This window comes from Oncorhynchus clarkii, chromosome 18 (genome assembly GCF_045791955.1).
Source record: "Oncorhynchus clarkii lewisi isolate Uvic-CL-2024 chromosome 18, UVic_Ocla_1.0, whole genome shotgun sequence".
In the NCBI taxonomy this organism is placed as follows: Eukaryota; Metazoa; Chordata; class Actinopteri; order Salmoniformes; family Salmonidae; genus Oncorhynchus; species Oncorhynchus clarkii.
Genome location: NC_092164.1, coordinates 3,507,876 through 3,520,719, shown reverse-complemented (window position 1 = coordinate 3,520,719; position 12,844 = coordinate 3,507,876). Strand labels below are relative to the sequence as shown.

The following is a 12,844-nucleotide window of genomic DNA, read 5'->3' as shown; positions in this document are numbered from 1 at the left end:
CAGAATAAAGAAAGCGCCAGAACAGTGCAGTCAAGAAGATAACCGTTGTATGTGTCCGTTTCAATTTACTACTACAGGTATGTAATAGCGCGTTTAAACTTTACAATATCGAAAGAACATGTCATTCCATGCTAGGTAACAAATCCATTAAGGTAGTAGTGTCACGTTTGATGTGTAATTTTTGTCAAACCGAGTGAAGAACGCGGTTAACTATTTTACAAGTCACATAGCTAGAGACTTTGGGTTTGTCTGAGTGGATGTACATTTTTCTCAAGGTAATTTCATAAAGAATCAATTTATTTGAGATTTTTTGTTGTTGCATGTTATTGGTTTTGTTTCAACTCGACGAGCTGGTAAAATGGCGGCGCCCCCCTCGGTCTGTTTCTGGAGTGTGAACTACCGGTAATACAATTGTCTTTTGATTTAAATAATACAATGAAGCCGCGGTTGTTCAGGAAAATAGTAACAGTGCTGCCTAAAACAAACAGTGACCTTATAATGTACTACATGGTTTTGGAGTAATTTTATGTGAATTTATGAAATCTACTATAAAGTGCTCTTACGTTGTGTGTCTAATGTGAATGAATTAATGTTTTCAAATAACATTTTATTTGTCACATGAGCCGAATACAACAGGTGTAGACCTTAAAGTGAAATGCTTACTTACAAGCCCTTAACCAACAATGCATTTTTAAGAAAATACCTTAGAAAAAGTAAGAGAAGAGAAGAAGAATTAAAGAGCAGCATTAAATAACGATAGCAGAGCAATATACAGGGGGTACAGTCAATGTGCGGGGGGCACCGGTGTCGAGGTAATTATGTACATGTAGGTAGAGTTATTAAAGTGGCTATGCATAGATAAGAGAGTAGCAGCAGCGTGGGTGGGTGGGTGCAAATGCAAATAGTCTGGGTAGCCATTTGATTAGCTGTTCAGGAGTCTTATGGCTTGGGGGTAGAAGCTGTTTAAGAAGCCTCTTGGTCCTAGACTTGGTGCTCTGGTACCGCTTGCTGTCCGGTAGCAGAGAGAACAGTCTATGACTAGGGTGGCTGGAGTCTTGGACAATTTTAGGGCCTTCCTCCAACACCTCCTGGTTTTGAGGTCCTGGATTGCAGGAAGCTTGGCCCCGGTGATGTACTGGGCTGTACATACTACCCTCTGTAGTGCCTTGCAGTCAGAGGCCAAGCAGTTGCCATACCAGGCAGTGATGCAACCAGTCAGGATGCTCTCGATGGTGCAGCTGTAGAACCTTTTGAGGATCTGAGGACCCATGCCAAATCTTTTCAGTCTTCTGAGGGGGAATAGGTTTTGTCGTGCCCTCTTCACAACTGTCTTGGCGTGCTTGGACCATGTTAGTTTGTTGGTGATGTGGACTCCACGGAACTTGAAGCTCTCAACCTGCTCCACTACAGCCCCAGTGTAGTACGATTCGATCTTAGTCCTAATGTTAGTCCTGTATTTGTTGTCAATGTTTAGCTACCTGAAATGAGATCCGTGCTTAATTTGGACAGGACCTCACCGGAGCTGAATACTTACATTTTTACTGCTTGAGATCATGTTCCTCTTATAGAATATTAGCTCAAAAGTAAAGTGTAGCTCCTGCCCCTAAATATAAACATTACCGGCACCCAAAATGAGCACGGGCACCTATTTCAGTCCAAGTCAAGCACTGAATTAGATAATTGAACAAGAAGAAATATAATATATATATTTTAGGGAATAAAGTGCCTGAACTGTCAAGAGTAACTTTTGTGTCCGTTTGTCTTTATTACTACAGACCGACTCAGATTAAGTCTGAAGCCAGTAACATCAACAGTGAGGACAAACCCAGCCTGCCTCTCTCCTTCCACACTGAGTAGGAACCTACAGTCACTGGGTCCTGATTGTGACAGTGGAGCCCAGTTTGCACTGCAGGATCCAGAGATGGCATCAGTGAAGCTGGAAGACTGCAGTCAAACACTGGAGCTGAATGTCAACATAAAAAATGAAGAAGAGGTTTCTCATGGTAAGAAGTTTGTTGTTCATTCCAACTTCCCACTGTGCATGAGAAGTTGCAGTAGAACTGTTTCATGATGAACTGTTTCAATGAGAAGGTAGATGTTATTTCATGCTACTGAGACCTGCATGGTTTGACACCAGTATTGTCAGCATTTGTTTTATTCACAGGGACATCTGGAGTGCTCAGAGTATTACATTTTTTTCAATGTAACCTTTTATTTAACCAGGTAGGCCAGTTGAAAACATGTTCTCATTTACAACTGCGATCTGGCCAAGATAAAACAAAGCAGTGCGACACAAACAACAACACAGAGTTGCACATGGAGTAAACAAACGTACAGTCAATAACACAATAGAAAAGTCTATATACAGTGTGTGCAAATGAGGTAAGGCAACAAATAGGCCATAGTGGCGAAGTAATTACAATTTAGCAATTAAACACTGGAGTGATAGATGTACAAGTAGAGATACTAGTGTGAAATGGAGCAAAAAATAAATAACAGTCTGGGGATGAGGTAGTTGGATGGGCATTTTACAGATGGGGTATGTACAGGTGCAGTGATCTGTGAGCTGCTCTGACAGCTGGTGCTTAAAGTTAGTGTGGGAGTAAATAGAACACATAGGCACGTAGGGAGAATTGGATACACTAAAGTAAAAGGAGACACATAGCCTATTGACCTATTTGTGGGAATAAATAGAACACATAGGCACTTAGGGAGAATTGGATACACTAAAGTAAAAGGAGACACATAGCCTATTGACCTATTTGTGGGAGTAAATAGAACACATAGGCATTTAGGGAGAATTGGATACACTAGAAGGGGACACATAGATGGCTGACAAAAATACACACACATGAGAACCATAAGTTAAGTGCAGGGCCACCAATTCACTAAAAGGGGACACACAGATGGCTGACAAAAATACACACACATGAGAACCATAAGTTAAGTGCAGGGCCAAAGAATAGGCCTATAGAATAACCAGACGCATGTTATTTTTTTAGGACAAAGCAAGGATCCTGCCACCATTATAATCTAAGTAAAAGAGGATGTGGGCGTTATTGGGCGTGAACAAGCAGGAAGCCTGGACTGAAAGATAGTGGTGGCAGATGGATAGGGGAAATATGTCTATTTACATATGGGATGGACGTATATGCTGTATGTGTATAAATATGAGAGCCAGGGCTCTGGGAAGCGGTGTGTGCTCCGCGGACCATCCTGGCTGGCAATACTCTTGTATTAAAAGCCTGATTGATTTCACAAGTTCTGGCATGCGTTATAATTGATCCAATTATCCACGACATTAGCGAGGGAAATATGAGTCTCCAGCTTCATTGATTTTTGCAATTCGTTCTAGTCATTGGTCGCCTTTCCTTACAGTTCTCTGCTGCCGAAGGAGGAATTGGCTTTGGGGGTGACCAGTGAAATCTACCTGCTGGAGCGTGTGCTGCTATGGTGGCCCGTGAGCTGAGATAAGTTGGGCTTTACCTAGCAAAGACTTATAGACGACCTGGAGCAAGTGGGTTTGGCGACAAATATGAAGCTAGGGCCAGCCAACGAGAGCATACAGGTCGCAGTGGTGGGTAGTATATGGGGCTTTGGTGACAAAATGGATGGCACTGTGAGAGTGCTGGAGGCTATTTTGTAAATGACATCGGAAGTCAAGGATCGGTAGGATCGTCAGTTTTATGAGGGTATGTTTCGCAGCATAAGTGAAGGAGGCTCTGTTGCGAAATAGAAAGCTGATTCTAGATTTAATTTTAGATTGGAGATGCTTAATGTGAGTCTGGAAGGACAGTTTATAGTCTAACCAGACACCTGGGTATTTGTAATGGTCCACATATTCTAAGTCAGAACCATCCAGAGTAGTGATGCTGGAGAGGGCAGTGATCGGCTGAAGAGCATGCATTTAGTTTTACTTGCATTTAAGAGCAGTTGGAGGCCACAGAAGGGGAGTTGTATGGCATTGAAGCTTGTCTGGAGGTTAGATAACAGTGTCCAAAGAAGGGCCAGAAGTATACAGAATGGTGTCTACGTAGAGGTGGATCAGAGAATCACCAGCAGCAAGAGCGACATCATTGATGTATACAGAGAAGAGAGTCGGCCTGAGTATTGAACCCTGTGGCACCCCCATAGAAACTGCCAGAGGTCCGGACAACAGGCCCTCCGATTTGACATACTGAATCCTATCAGAGAAGTAGTTGGTGAACCAGGCGAGACAGTCATTTGAGAAACCAAGGCTGTTTGAGTCTGCCGATAAGAATGTGGTGATTGACAGTCGAAAGCCTTGGCCAGGTCGATGAATACGGCTGCACAGTACTGTCTGTTATCGATGGTGGTTATGATATCGTTCAGGACTTTGAGCGTGGCTGAGGTGCACCCATGACCAGCTCGGAAACCAGATTGCATAGCGGAGAAGGTACGGTGGGATTTGAAATGGTCGGTGATCTGTTTGTTAACTTGCCTTTCAAAGACCGTAGAAAGGCAGGGCAGGATAGATATAGGTCTGTAACCGTTTGGGTCTAGAGTGTCTCCCCCTTTGAAGAGGGGGATGACCTCGGCAGCTTTCCAATCTTTGGAGATCTCAGACGATACGAAAGAGAGGTTGAACAGGCTAGTAATAGGGGTTGCAACAATTGCGGTGGATCATTTTAGAAAGAGAGGGTCCAGATTTTGCAGCTCTTTTAGAACATCAGCTATCTGGATTTGGGGGAAGGAGAAATGGGGGAGGCTTGATCAAGTTGCTGTGGGTGGTGCAGGGCTGTTGACTGGGGTAGGGGTAGCCAGGTGGTAGTAGATTTAAAGAAGTGAAGTAGACAAACTGCCACTGTTTTAAAAGTTCTATGAATGAAGGATAAGCAGCCAACAAGTGCTCAGCATATGTGGGAACTCCTTCAAGACGGTTGGAAAAGCATTCCTCATGAAGCTGGTTGAGAAAATGAAAAGCTGTCAAGGCAAAGGGTGACTATTTGAAGAATCTCAAATATAAAATATACTTTGACTTAACATTTTATTTATTTATTTACTACATGATTCCATATGTGTAATTTCATAGTTGTGATGTATTCACTATTGTTCTACAATGTAGAAAATAGTAAAAATAAAGAAAAACCCTTGAATGAGTAGGTGTTCTAAAACGTTTGACCAGTAGTGTAAGAATTCAGACCCTTTGCTAGGAGACTTGACGTTGAGCTCAGGTGCATCCTGTTTCCATTGATCATCCTAGAGACGCTTCTACAACTTAATTGGAGTCCACCGGTTATAGATGAAATTGATTGAACATGATTTGGAAAGGCACACACCTGTCTATATAAGATCCCGCGTGTCAGAGCAAAATCCAAGCCATGAGGTTGAAGGAATTGTCTGTAGAGCTCCATGAAAAGGGTTATGTCGAGGCACAGATCTGGGGAAGGGAACCAATACATTTATGCAGCGTTGAAGGTCCCCAAGAACACAGTGGCCTCCATCGTTCTTATATATATATATATATATATATATATTTTACACATTCATTAGTTCCAAATAGAGCAATCAACAATCACAACAATTCCAAAGTACGGCGTAAAGGGTCTGAATTCTTATGTAAGTGTTATTTCCATTTTTGTTTGTATCATATGGTTCAGATTGTTCATTTAAGTTACTTTTAGAAGCACTTAACATAAGGGCTGTGTTTCGTGTAGGCTTACCCTGGCGTGACGTTTTGATAACGGTGTACATTTCTCATGGACAAGGTGACTTTTATCAATACATTCGACTGTATTTCTTCTCATGCTAAACTACAAATCCCTGCAAGCTCCTGCACAACAGGTATTGTGTCAATTTAAAACTTGCACAAGACAGTTCAGAGAATTGTCAATTTAAATAAATGTAGCCTATTTATTCATTACTAAATTTGGTTAATGTTATTTAATCCAGAGATCCTTAACTTTTGTCTTGATTTGGCAGTCTTGTCTAGACCATCAGAATTTTGTAGTTGTTTATTATAGCCACATTAGCAGCTAATTACATGTAATTTTTGTGGGGGTAAATACAGGCAAATATATTGATCATTTTGTCCTAGAGAGATTTACATGGTTATCAAAACACCAGGGTAGGCCTACACGAAACACAGCCCTTGTTTACATGTTTCTAAAATCCCCTACGGGAAAAATTATTGGAACCCTTTTCCTATTTGACTGCTATGTGTTTTGCGAATTAGGATTTATACTGTGGTACTCGATTGGTATGCAGCTACCCGAAGCTAGTGGGGTCTGGATGAGCTGAGGCACGTGGTAAAATGCTTCATTAAGGTGGGCTTTTTATCATTTATAGCCACGGTTGTCAATTGCACTGCAGAAATGGATCATTATTGCTCTCAAATTTTGTACACAAATTTGTGTACATCCCTTTTTAGCGAGATTTTCTCCTTTGCCAAGATAATCCATTCACCTGACAGGTGTGGCATATCAAGAAGCTGATTAAATGGCATGATCATCATTACACAGATGCACCTTGTGCTGGGGACAAGAGTAGCTGAGTAGGGGCTGCCTTGGCAGCAGCTAATGGGGATCCCTATTAAATACAAAAATGCCACTCTAAAATGTGCTGTTTTGTCACACAACACAATGCCACAGTCTCAAGTTTTGAGGGAGCATACTATTGACAAGCTGACTCTAGGAATTTCCACCAGAGCTGTTGCCAGATAATTTTATGTTTATTTCTCTACCATAAACCACCTCCAATTGTTTTAGAGAATTTGTCAGTATGCCCAACCAGCCTCACATCGACAGACTGCCGTGTATGGTGTTGTGTGGGCGTGTGGTTTGCTGATGTCAGTGTTGTGAACAGAGTGCCCCGTGGTGGTATCAGGGTTATGATATGGGCAGGCATACGCTACAGACAACAAACACAATTGCATTTTATCGATGGCAATTTCAATGCTGAGATCCTGAGGCCCAATGTCCTGCCATTCATCTGCCGCCATCACCTCATGTTTCAGCATGACAACGCACAGCCCCACGTCGCAAGGATCTGTACACAATTGAACATGTCCCAGTTCTTCCATGGCCTGCATACTCAGACATGTCACCCTTTGAGCATGTTTGGGATCGACGTGTACAACAGGTTGTTCCAGTTCCCGCCAATATCATTGAATTTCGCACAGACATTGAAGATGAGCGGGACAACATTCCACAGGCCACAATCAACATCCTCACAAATTCTATGCAAAAGGACATGTGTCCCGGAATAGGCAGTGGCAGCTACCCATTTCTCCAGTGAATCATGTGTAAATTGGGAGATGCAGGGACCAAACTGTGAGCCCAAGAGGTGGTGACCTGGGGGTCTCTGCGGTAGCAGAACACATGAAATAAAATACCTTTTATAATAAAGCATTGCATGCATTATCATGGCTTTAGTGTACTGGCAAAGAGTACTGGTGTGGAGCTGCTTGCAGAAGTTGCACACATGAAGTACATTTATTGTAGCCTGGAGTCCTGGAAAAATGTGGCCTTTTATAAACAGATTTCATGCGGTTCTACATCATTTTAGATGACTGGGGACTTTTGAATAATATTTTTTAATACCTCACAGATGACCAAAATGACAGGCTACTTTGACACTGACAAACTGAGAATCTGAGGTCAATATAAACGACCTTGTCTCTAATCCATCAATAGCCAAGGCCAGGTGTGAGGAGAAACACATTGTACAATATGAGGAGGAAGTTATAGTCCTAAACAAGCTTTCCAGTTTGCTTAGGGTAAAGTCTACAAAACTTAGTCCACTCTTGATTATAACAGATTTTAGTTCTGGGAACAGAAAACTGTATCGGATGTTTCATAGACTAGAACATTTGCTGAATGTCGGCCAAAGTCCTTCTCGTGCCATCTTCTCCCACTGCCGGCCAGTGGGCTTCCTATCACTACCATAGTTGGTATACTCATTACCATAGTTGGTATACTCATTACCATAGTTGGGGTACTCATTACCATAGTTGGGGTACTCACTACCATAGTTGGGGTACTCACTACCATAGTTGGGGTACTCACTACCATAGTTGGGGTACTCACTACCATAGTTGGGGTACTCACTACCATAGTTGGGGTACTCACTACCATAGTTGGGGTACTCACTACCATCGTTGGGGTACTCACTACCATAGTTGGGGTACTCACTACCATAGTTGGGGTACTCACTACCATAGTTGGAAGTTCTGGGCAGGCACGCAACCTTCTTCAGAATAAAGATATGGGCAGAACTGTGATGTTAAGAAGACAATATTTGTGTCTCTATTTTTTTACTACTGGTATGTAATAACATGTTTATACTGTCTAATATCAAAAGAACATGTAATACCATGCTAGGTAACAAATCCATTCAGGTAATATCACGTTTGGTATTTTTTTTTTTATATATATTGGTTTTTGATACAATAATACAGGGAAGACAAGGTTATTCATAAAATAGTACATAGTGCTGCCTGAAACATACTGCAACCTTGTACTAAATGTTTTTTATGCATTTATGAATTGAGGAAATCTAGATTAAGTACACTTAAGTTGTGTAGCCTGATTTAAGAGTGTATACTTTGTCTAATGTGAATGAATCCATGTTGTGTTGTCAATGCTTAGCTACCAGATCTATTGAAATGAGATCAGTGCTTGACTTGGACAGTTCACCTCAAATTTCTACTGTTTGAGCTCATGTTCCTCTTATAGAATATTAGCTCAACAGTATTGTGGAGCTCCTGCACCTAAATATAAACAGTACCGGTATCTATTTCAGTCCAAGTCAAGAACTAATATAATATGTTTTTAGAGAATTAAGAAAGTGCCGGAACTGTCTTAGAAAATAACTTTTTGTCTGTTGTTCATTGTTACTACAGGACTAGAATTAACTCTGAGGCCGGTAACATCAATAGTGAGGACAAACCCAGCCTGCCTCTCTCCTTCCACACTGAGTCCAAACCTACAGTCACTGGGTCCTGATTGTGACAGTGGAGCCCAGTTTGCACTGCAGGATCCAGAGATGGCATCAGTGAAGCTGGAAGACTGCAGTCAAACACTGGAGCTGAATGTCAACATTAAAGATGAAGAAGAGGAGGAGAAGATTGGAACATCTGTTTCTCATGGTAAGAGCAGGTTATATCTAACTAAGTTTGTTGTTCATTCCAACTTCCCACTGTGTATGAAAAGTTGCAGTAGAGCTGTTTCATGATGAACTGTTTCAATGAGAAGGTAGATGTTAATTCATGCTACTGACACTTTCATGGTTTGACACCAGTATTGTCAGCATTTGTTTTATTCACTGGGATATCAGAGTGTCGACTAAAGAAGTGAAGTAGACAAACTGCCTGTGTTTTAAAGTTCTATGAAATGAGTCTGTATAATTACTAACCCTTGTGATAGTGAAGGGAAGATATGGCTCATAATTTTCACAACCATTACCACTGTTTTAGCTTTAAACTTTTACCCACTTGTAGAATAGTTTTATTCCCCCTTTGATTGTACAACCTACTGATATGAATACATATTTCACCTGGTACAGCAAGAAGAAGACTGGCCACCCCTTTGAGCCTGGTTCCTCTCTACGTTTCTTCCAAGGTTCCTTCTTTCTAGGAGTTTTTTTTGTGCCCACTGCTTCAACATCTGCATTTCTTGCTCTTTAGGATTTTAGGCTGGGTTTCTGTAAAGCTGTTTGACAACTTTGGAATGTAATAGGGCTTCATAAAATACATTTGATTGACATGTACAGTGGGGAGAACAAGTATTTGACACACTGCCGATTTTGCAGGTTTTCCTACTTACAAAGCATGTAGAGGTCTGTAATTTTTATCATAGGTACACTTCAACTGTGATAGACGGAATCTAAAACAAAAATCCAGAAAATCACATTATGATTTTTTTTTTTTTAAGTAATTCATTTGCATTTTATTGCATGACATAAGTATTTGATACACCAGAAAAGCAGAACTTAATATTTGGTACAGAGACTTTTGTTTGCAATTACAGAGATCATAAGTTTCCTGTAGTTCTTGATAAGGTTTGCACACACTGCAGCAGGGATTTTGGCCCACTCCTCCATTCAGACCTTCTCCAGATCCTTCAGGTTTCGGGGCTGTCGCTGGGCAATACGGACTTTCAGCTCCCTCCAAAGATGTTCTATCGGGTTCATGTCTGGAGACTGGCTAGGCCACTCCAGGACCTTGAGATGCTTCTTACGGAGCCACTCCTTAGTTGCCCTGGCTGTGTGTTTCGGGTCGTTGTCATGCTGGAAGACCCAGCCACGACCCATCTTCAATGCTCTTACTGGGGGAAGGAGGTTGTTGGCCAAGATCTCGCGATACATGGCCCCATCCATCCTCCCCTCAATACGGTGCAGTCGTCTTGTCCCCTTTGCAGAAAAGCATCCCCAAAGAATTATGTTTCCACCTCCATGCTTCACAGTTGGGATGGTGTTCTTGGGGTTGTACTCATCCTTCCTCTTCCTCCAAACACGGCGAGTGGAGTTTAGACCAAAAAGCTATATTTTTGTCTCATCAGACCACATGACCTTCTCCCATTCCTCCTCTGGATCATCCAGGTGGTCATTGGCAAACTTCAGACGGGCCTGAACATGCGCTAGCTTGAGCAGGGGGACCTTGCGTGCGCTGCAGGATTTTAATCCATGACGGCGTAGTGTGTTACTAATGGTTTTCTTTGAGACTGTGGTCCCAGCTCTCTTCAGGTCATTGACCAGGTCCTGCCGTGTAGTTCTGGGCTGATCCCTCACCTTCCTAATGATCATCGATGCCCCACAAGGTGAGATTTTGCATTTAGCCCCAGACCGAGGGTGATTGACCGTCATCTTGAACTTCTTCCATTTTCTAATATTTGCGCCAACAGTTGTTGCCTTCTCACCAAGCTGCTTGCCTATTGTCTTGTAGCCCATCCTAGCCTTGTGCAGGTCTACAATTTCATCCCTGATGTCCTTACACAGCTCTCTGGTCTTGGCCATTGTGGAGAGGTTGGAGCCTGTTTGATTGAGTGTGTGGACAGGTGTCTTTTATACAGGTAACGAGTTCAAACAGGTGCAGTTAATACAGGTAATGAGTGGAGAACAGGAGGGCTTCTTAAAGAAAAACGAACAGGTCTGTGAGAGCCGGAATTCTTACTGGTTGGTAGGTGATCAAATACTAATGTCATGCAATAAAATGCAAATCAATTACTTAAAAATCATACAATGTGATTTAATGGATTTTTGAGATTCCGTCTCTCACAGTTGAAGTGTACCTATGATAAAAATGACAGACTTCTACATGCTTTGTAAGTAGGAAACACTGCAGATTTAGCAGGTTATCAAGTACTTGTTCTCCCCACTGTATATCACACCAACTGACTGGTTCTTCTGATGTTGTTCACACAGGAGACCATGTTGAGACATTCTCTACATCCAGAAAGCAACAGCAGGAAGATCACAGACCTAAGAGGTCTCACCACTGCCCACATTGTAAAGAGATTTTCCCAATTCTTTCAAATCTAAAAATACACCTAAAAATTCACACAGTTGAGAATCTGTATTCCTGTACTGACTGTGGGAAGAATTTCATAACATTAAAGGCTCTGACAGGTCATCAGAGAGTGCACACAGGAGAGAAGCCTTACTCCTGCTCTGACTGTGGAAAGAGGTTCTCTCGACTGGGCACCTTAAAAACACATGAACATATACATACAGGAGAGAAGCCTTACTCCTGCTCTGACTGTGGGAATAGTTTCTGTCGACTGGGCCACTTAAAAGAACATAAACATATACATACAGGAGTGAAGCCTTACTCCTGCTATGACTGTGGAAAGAGTTTCTCTCGACTGGGCACCTTAAAAACACATGAACGTATACATACAGGAGAGAAGCCTTACTCCTGCTCTGACTGTGTAAAATGCTTCACAACAGCATCTCACCTAAAAGTTCATCAGCGAACACACACAGGAGAGAGGCCTTACTCCTGCTCTGACTGTGTAAAATGCTTCACAACAGCATCTCAGCTAAAAGGTCATCAGAGAACACACACAGGAGAGAAGCCTTATTCCTGCTCTGACTGTGGAAAGAGTTTTTCTCGACTGGACCACTTAAAAGCACATGAACGTATACACACAGGAGAGAAGCCTTATTTCTGCTCTGACTGTGGGGCGAGTTTCTCTCAACTGGGCCACTTAAAACAACATGAATGTATCCATACAGGAGTGAAGCTTCACTCCTGCTCTGACTGTGGAAAGAGTTTCTCTCAACTGGGCACCTTAAAAACACATGAGCGTATACATACAGGAGTGAAGCCTTACTCCTGCTCTGTGTAAAATGCTTCACAACAGCATCTCAGCTAAAAGTTCATCATAGAACACACACAGGAGAGAAGCTTTACTCCTGCTCTGACTGTGGAAAGAGTTTCTCTCAACTGGGCACCTTAAAAACACATGAGCGTATACATACAGGAGAGAAGACTTACTCCTGCTCTGACTGTGTAAAATGCTTCACAACATCATCTCAGCTAAAAGTTCATCATAGAACACACACAGGAGAGAAGCCTTATTCCTGCTCTGACTGTGGAAAGAGTTTTTCTCAACTGGACTACCTGAAAACTCATGAACATATACATACATGAACATATACATAGGTAGCCTAGTGGTTAGCGCATTGGGCCATTAACTGAAAGGTTGCTGGATCGAATCTCCGAGCTGTCAAGGTAACAATCTGTCATTCTGCCCCAGTACAAGGCAGTTAACCCACTGTTCACCGGGTGCCGAAGACGTGGATGTCAATTATGGCATCCCCCGCACATCTAATTCAGAGGGGTTGTGTTAAATTATGGAGACACATTTCAGTTGAATGCGTT

General features: G+C 42.1%; 1 protein-coding gene across 1 annotated transcript; it reads left to right on the top strand.

The window, feature by feature from the left end:
- LOC139372864 (zinc finger protein 135-like) lies at positions 1 to 12,401 on the top strand. The gene is made up of 4 exons (XM_071112716.1): positions 1 to 77; positions 1,776 to 2,003; positions 8,864 to 9,109; positions 11,383 to 12,401. Exons 1-4 carry the CDS (start codon positions 50 to 52, stop codon positions 12,306 to 12,308), a joined length of 1,428 nt encoding a protein of 475 aa, XP_070968817.1. The 5' UTR covers positions 1 to 49; the 3' UTR covers positions 12,309 to 12,401.
- Positions 12,402 to 12,844: the final 443 nt, after the last annotated feature.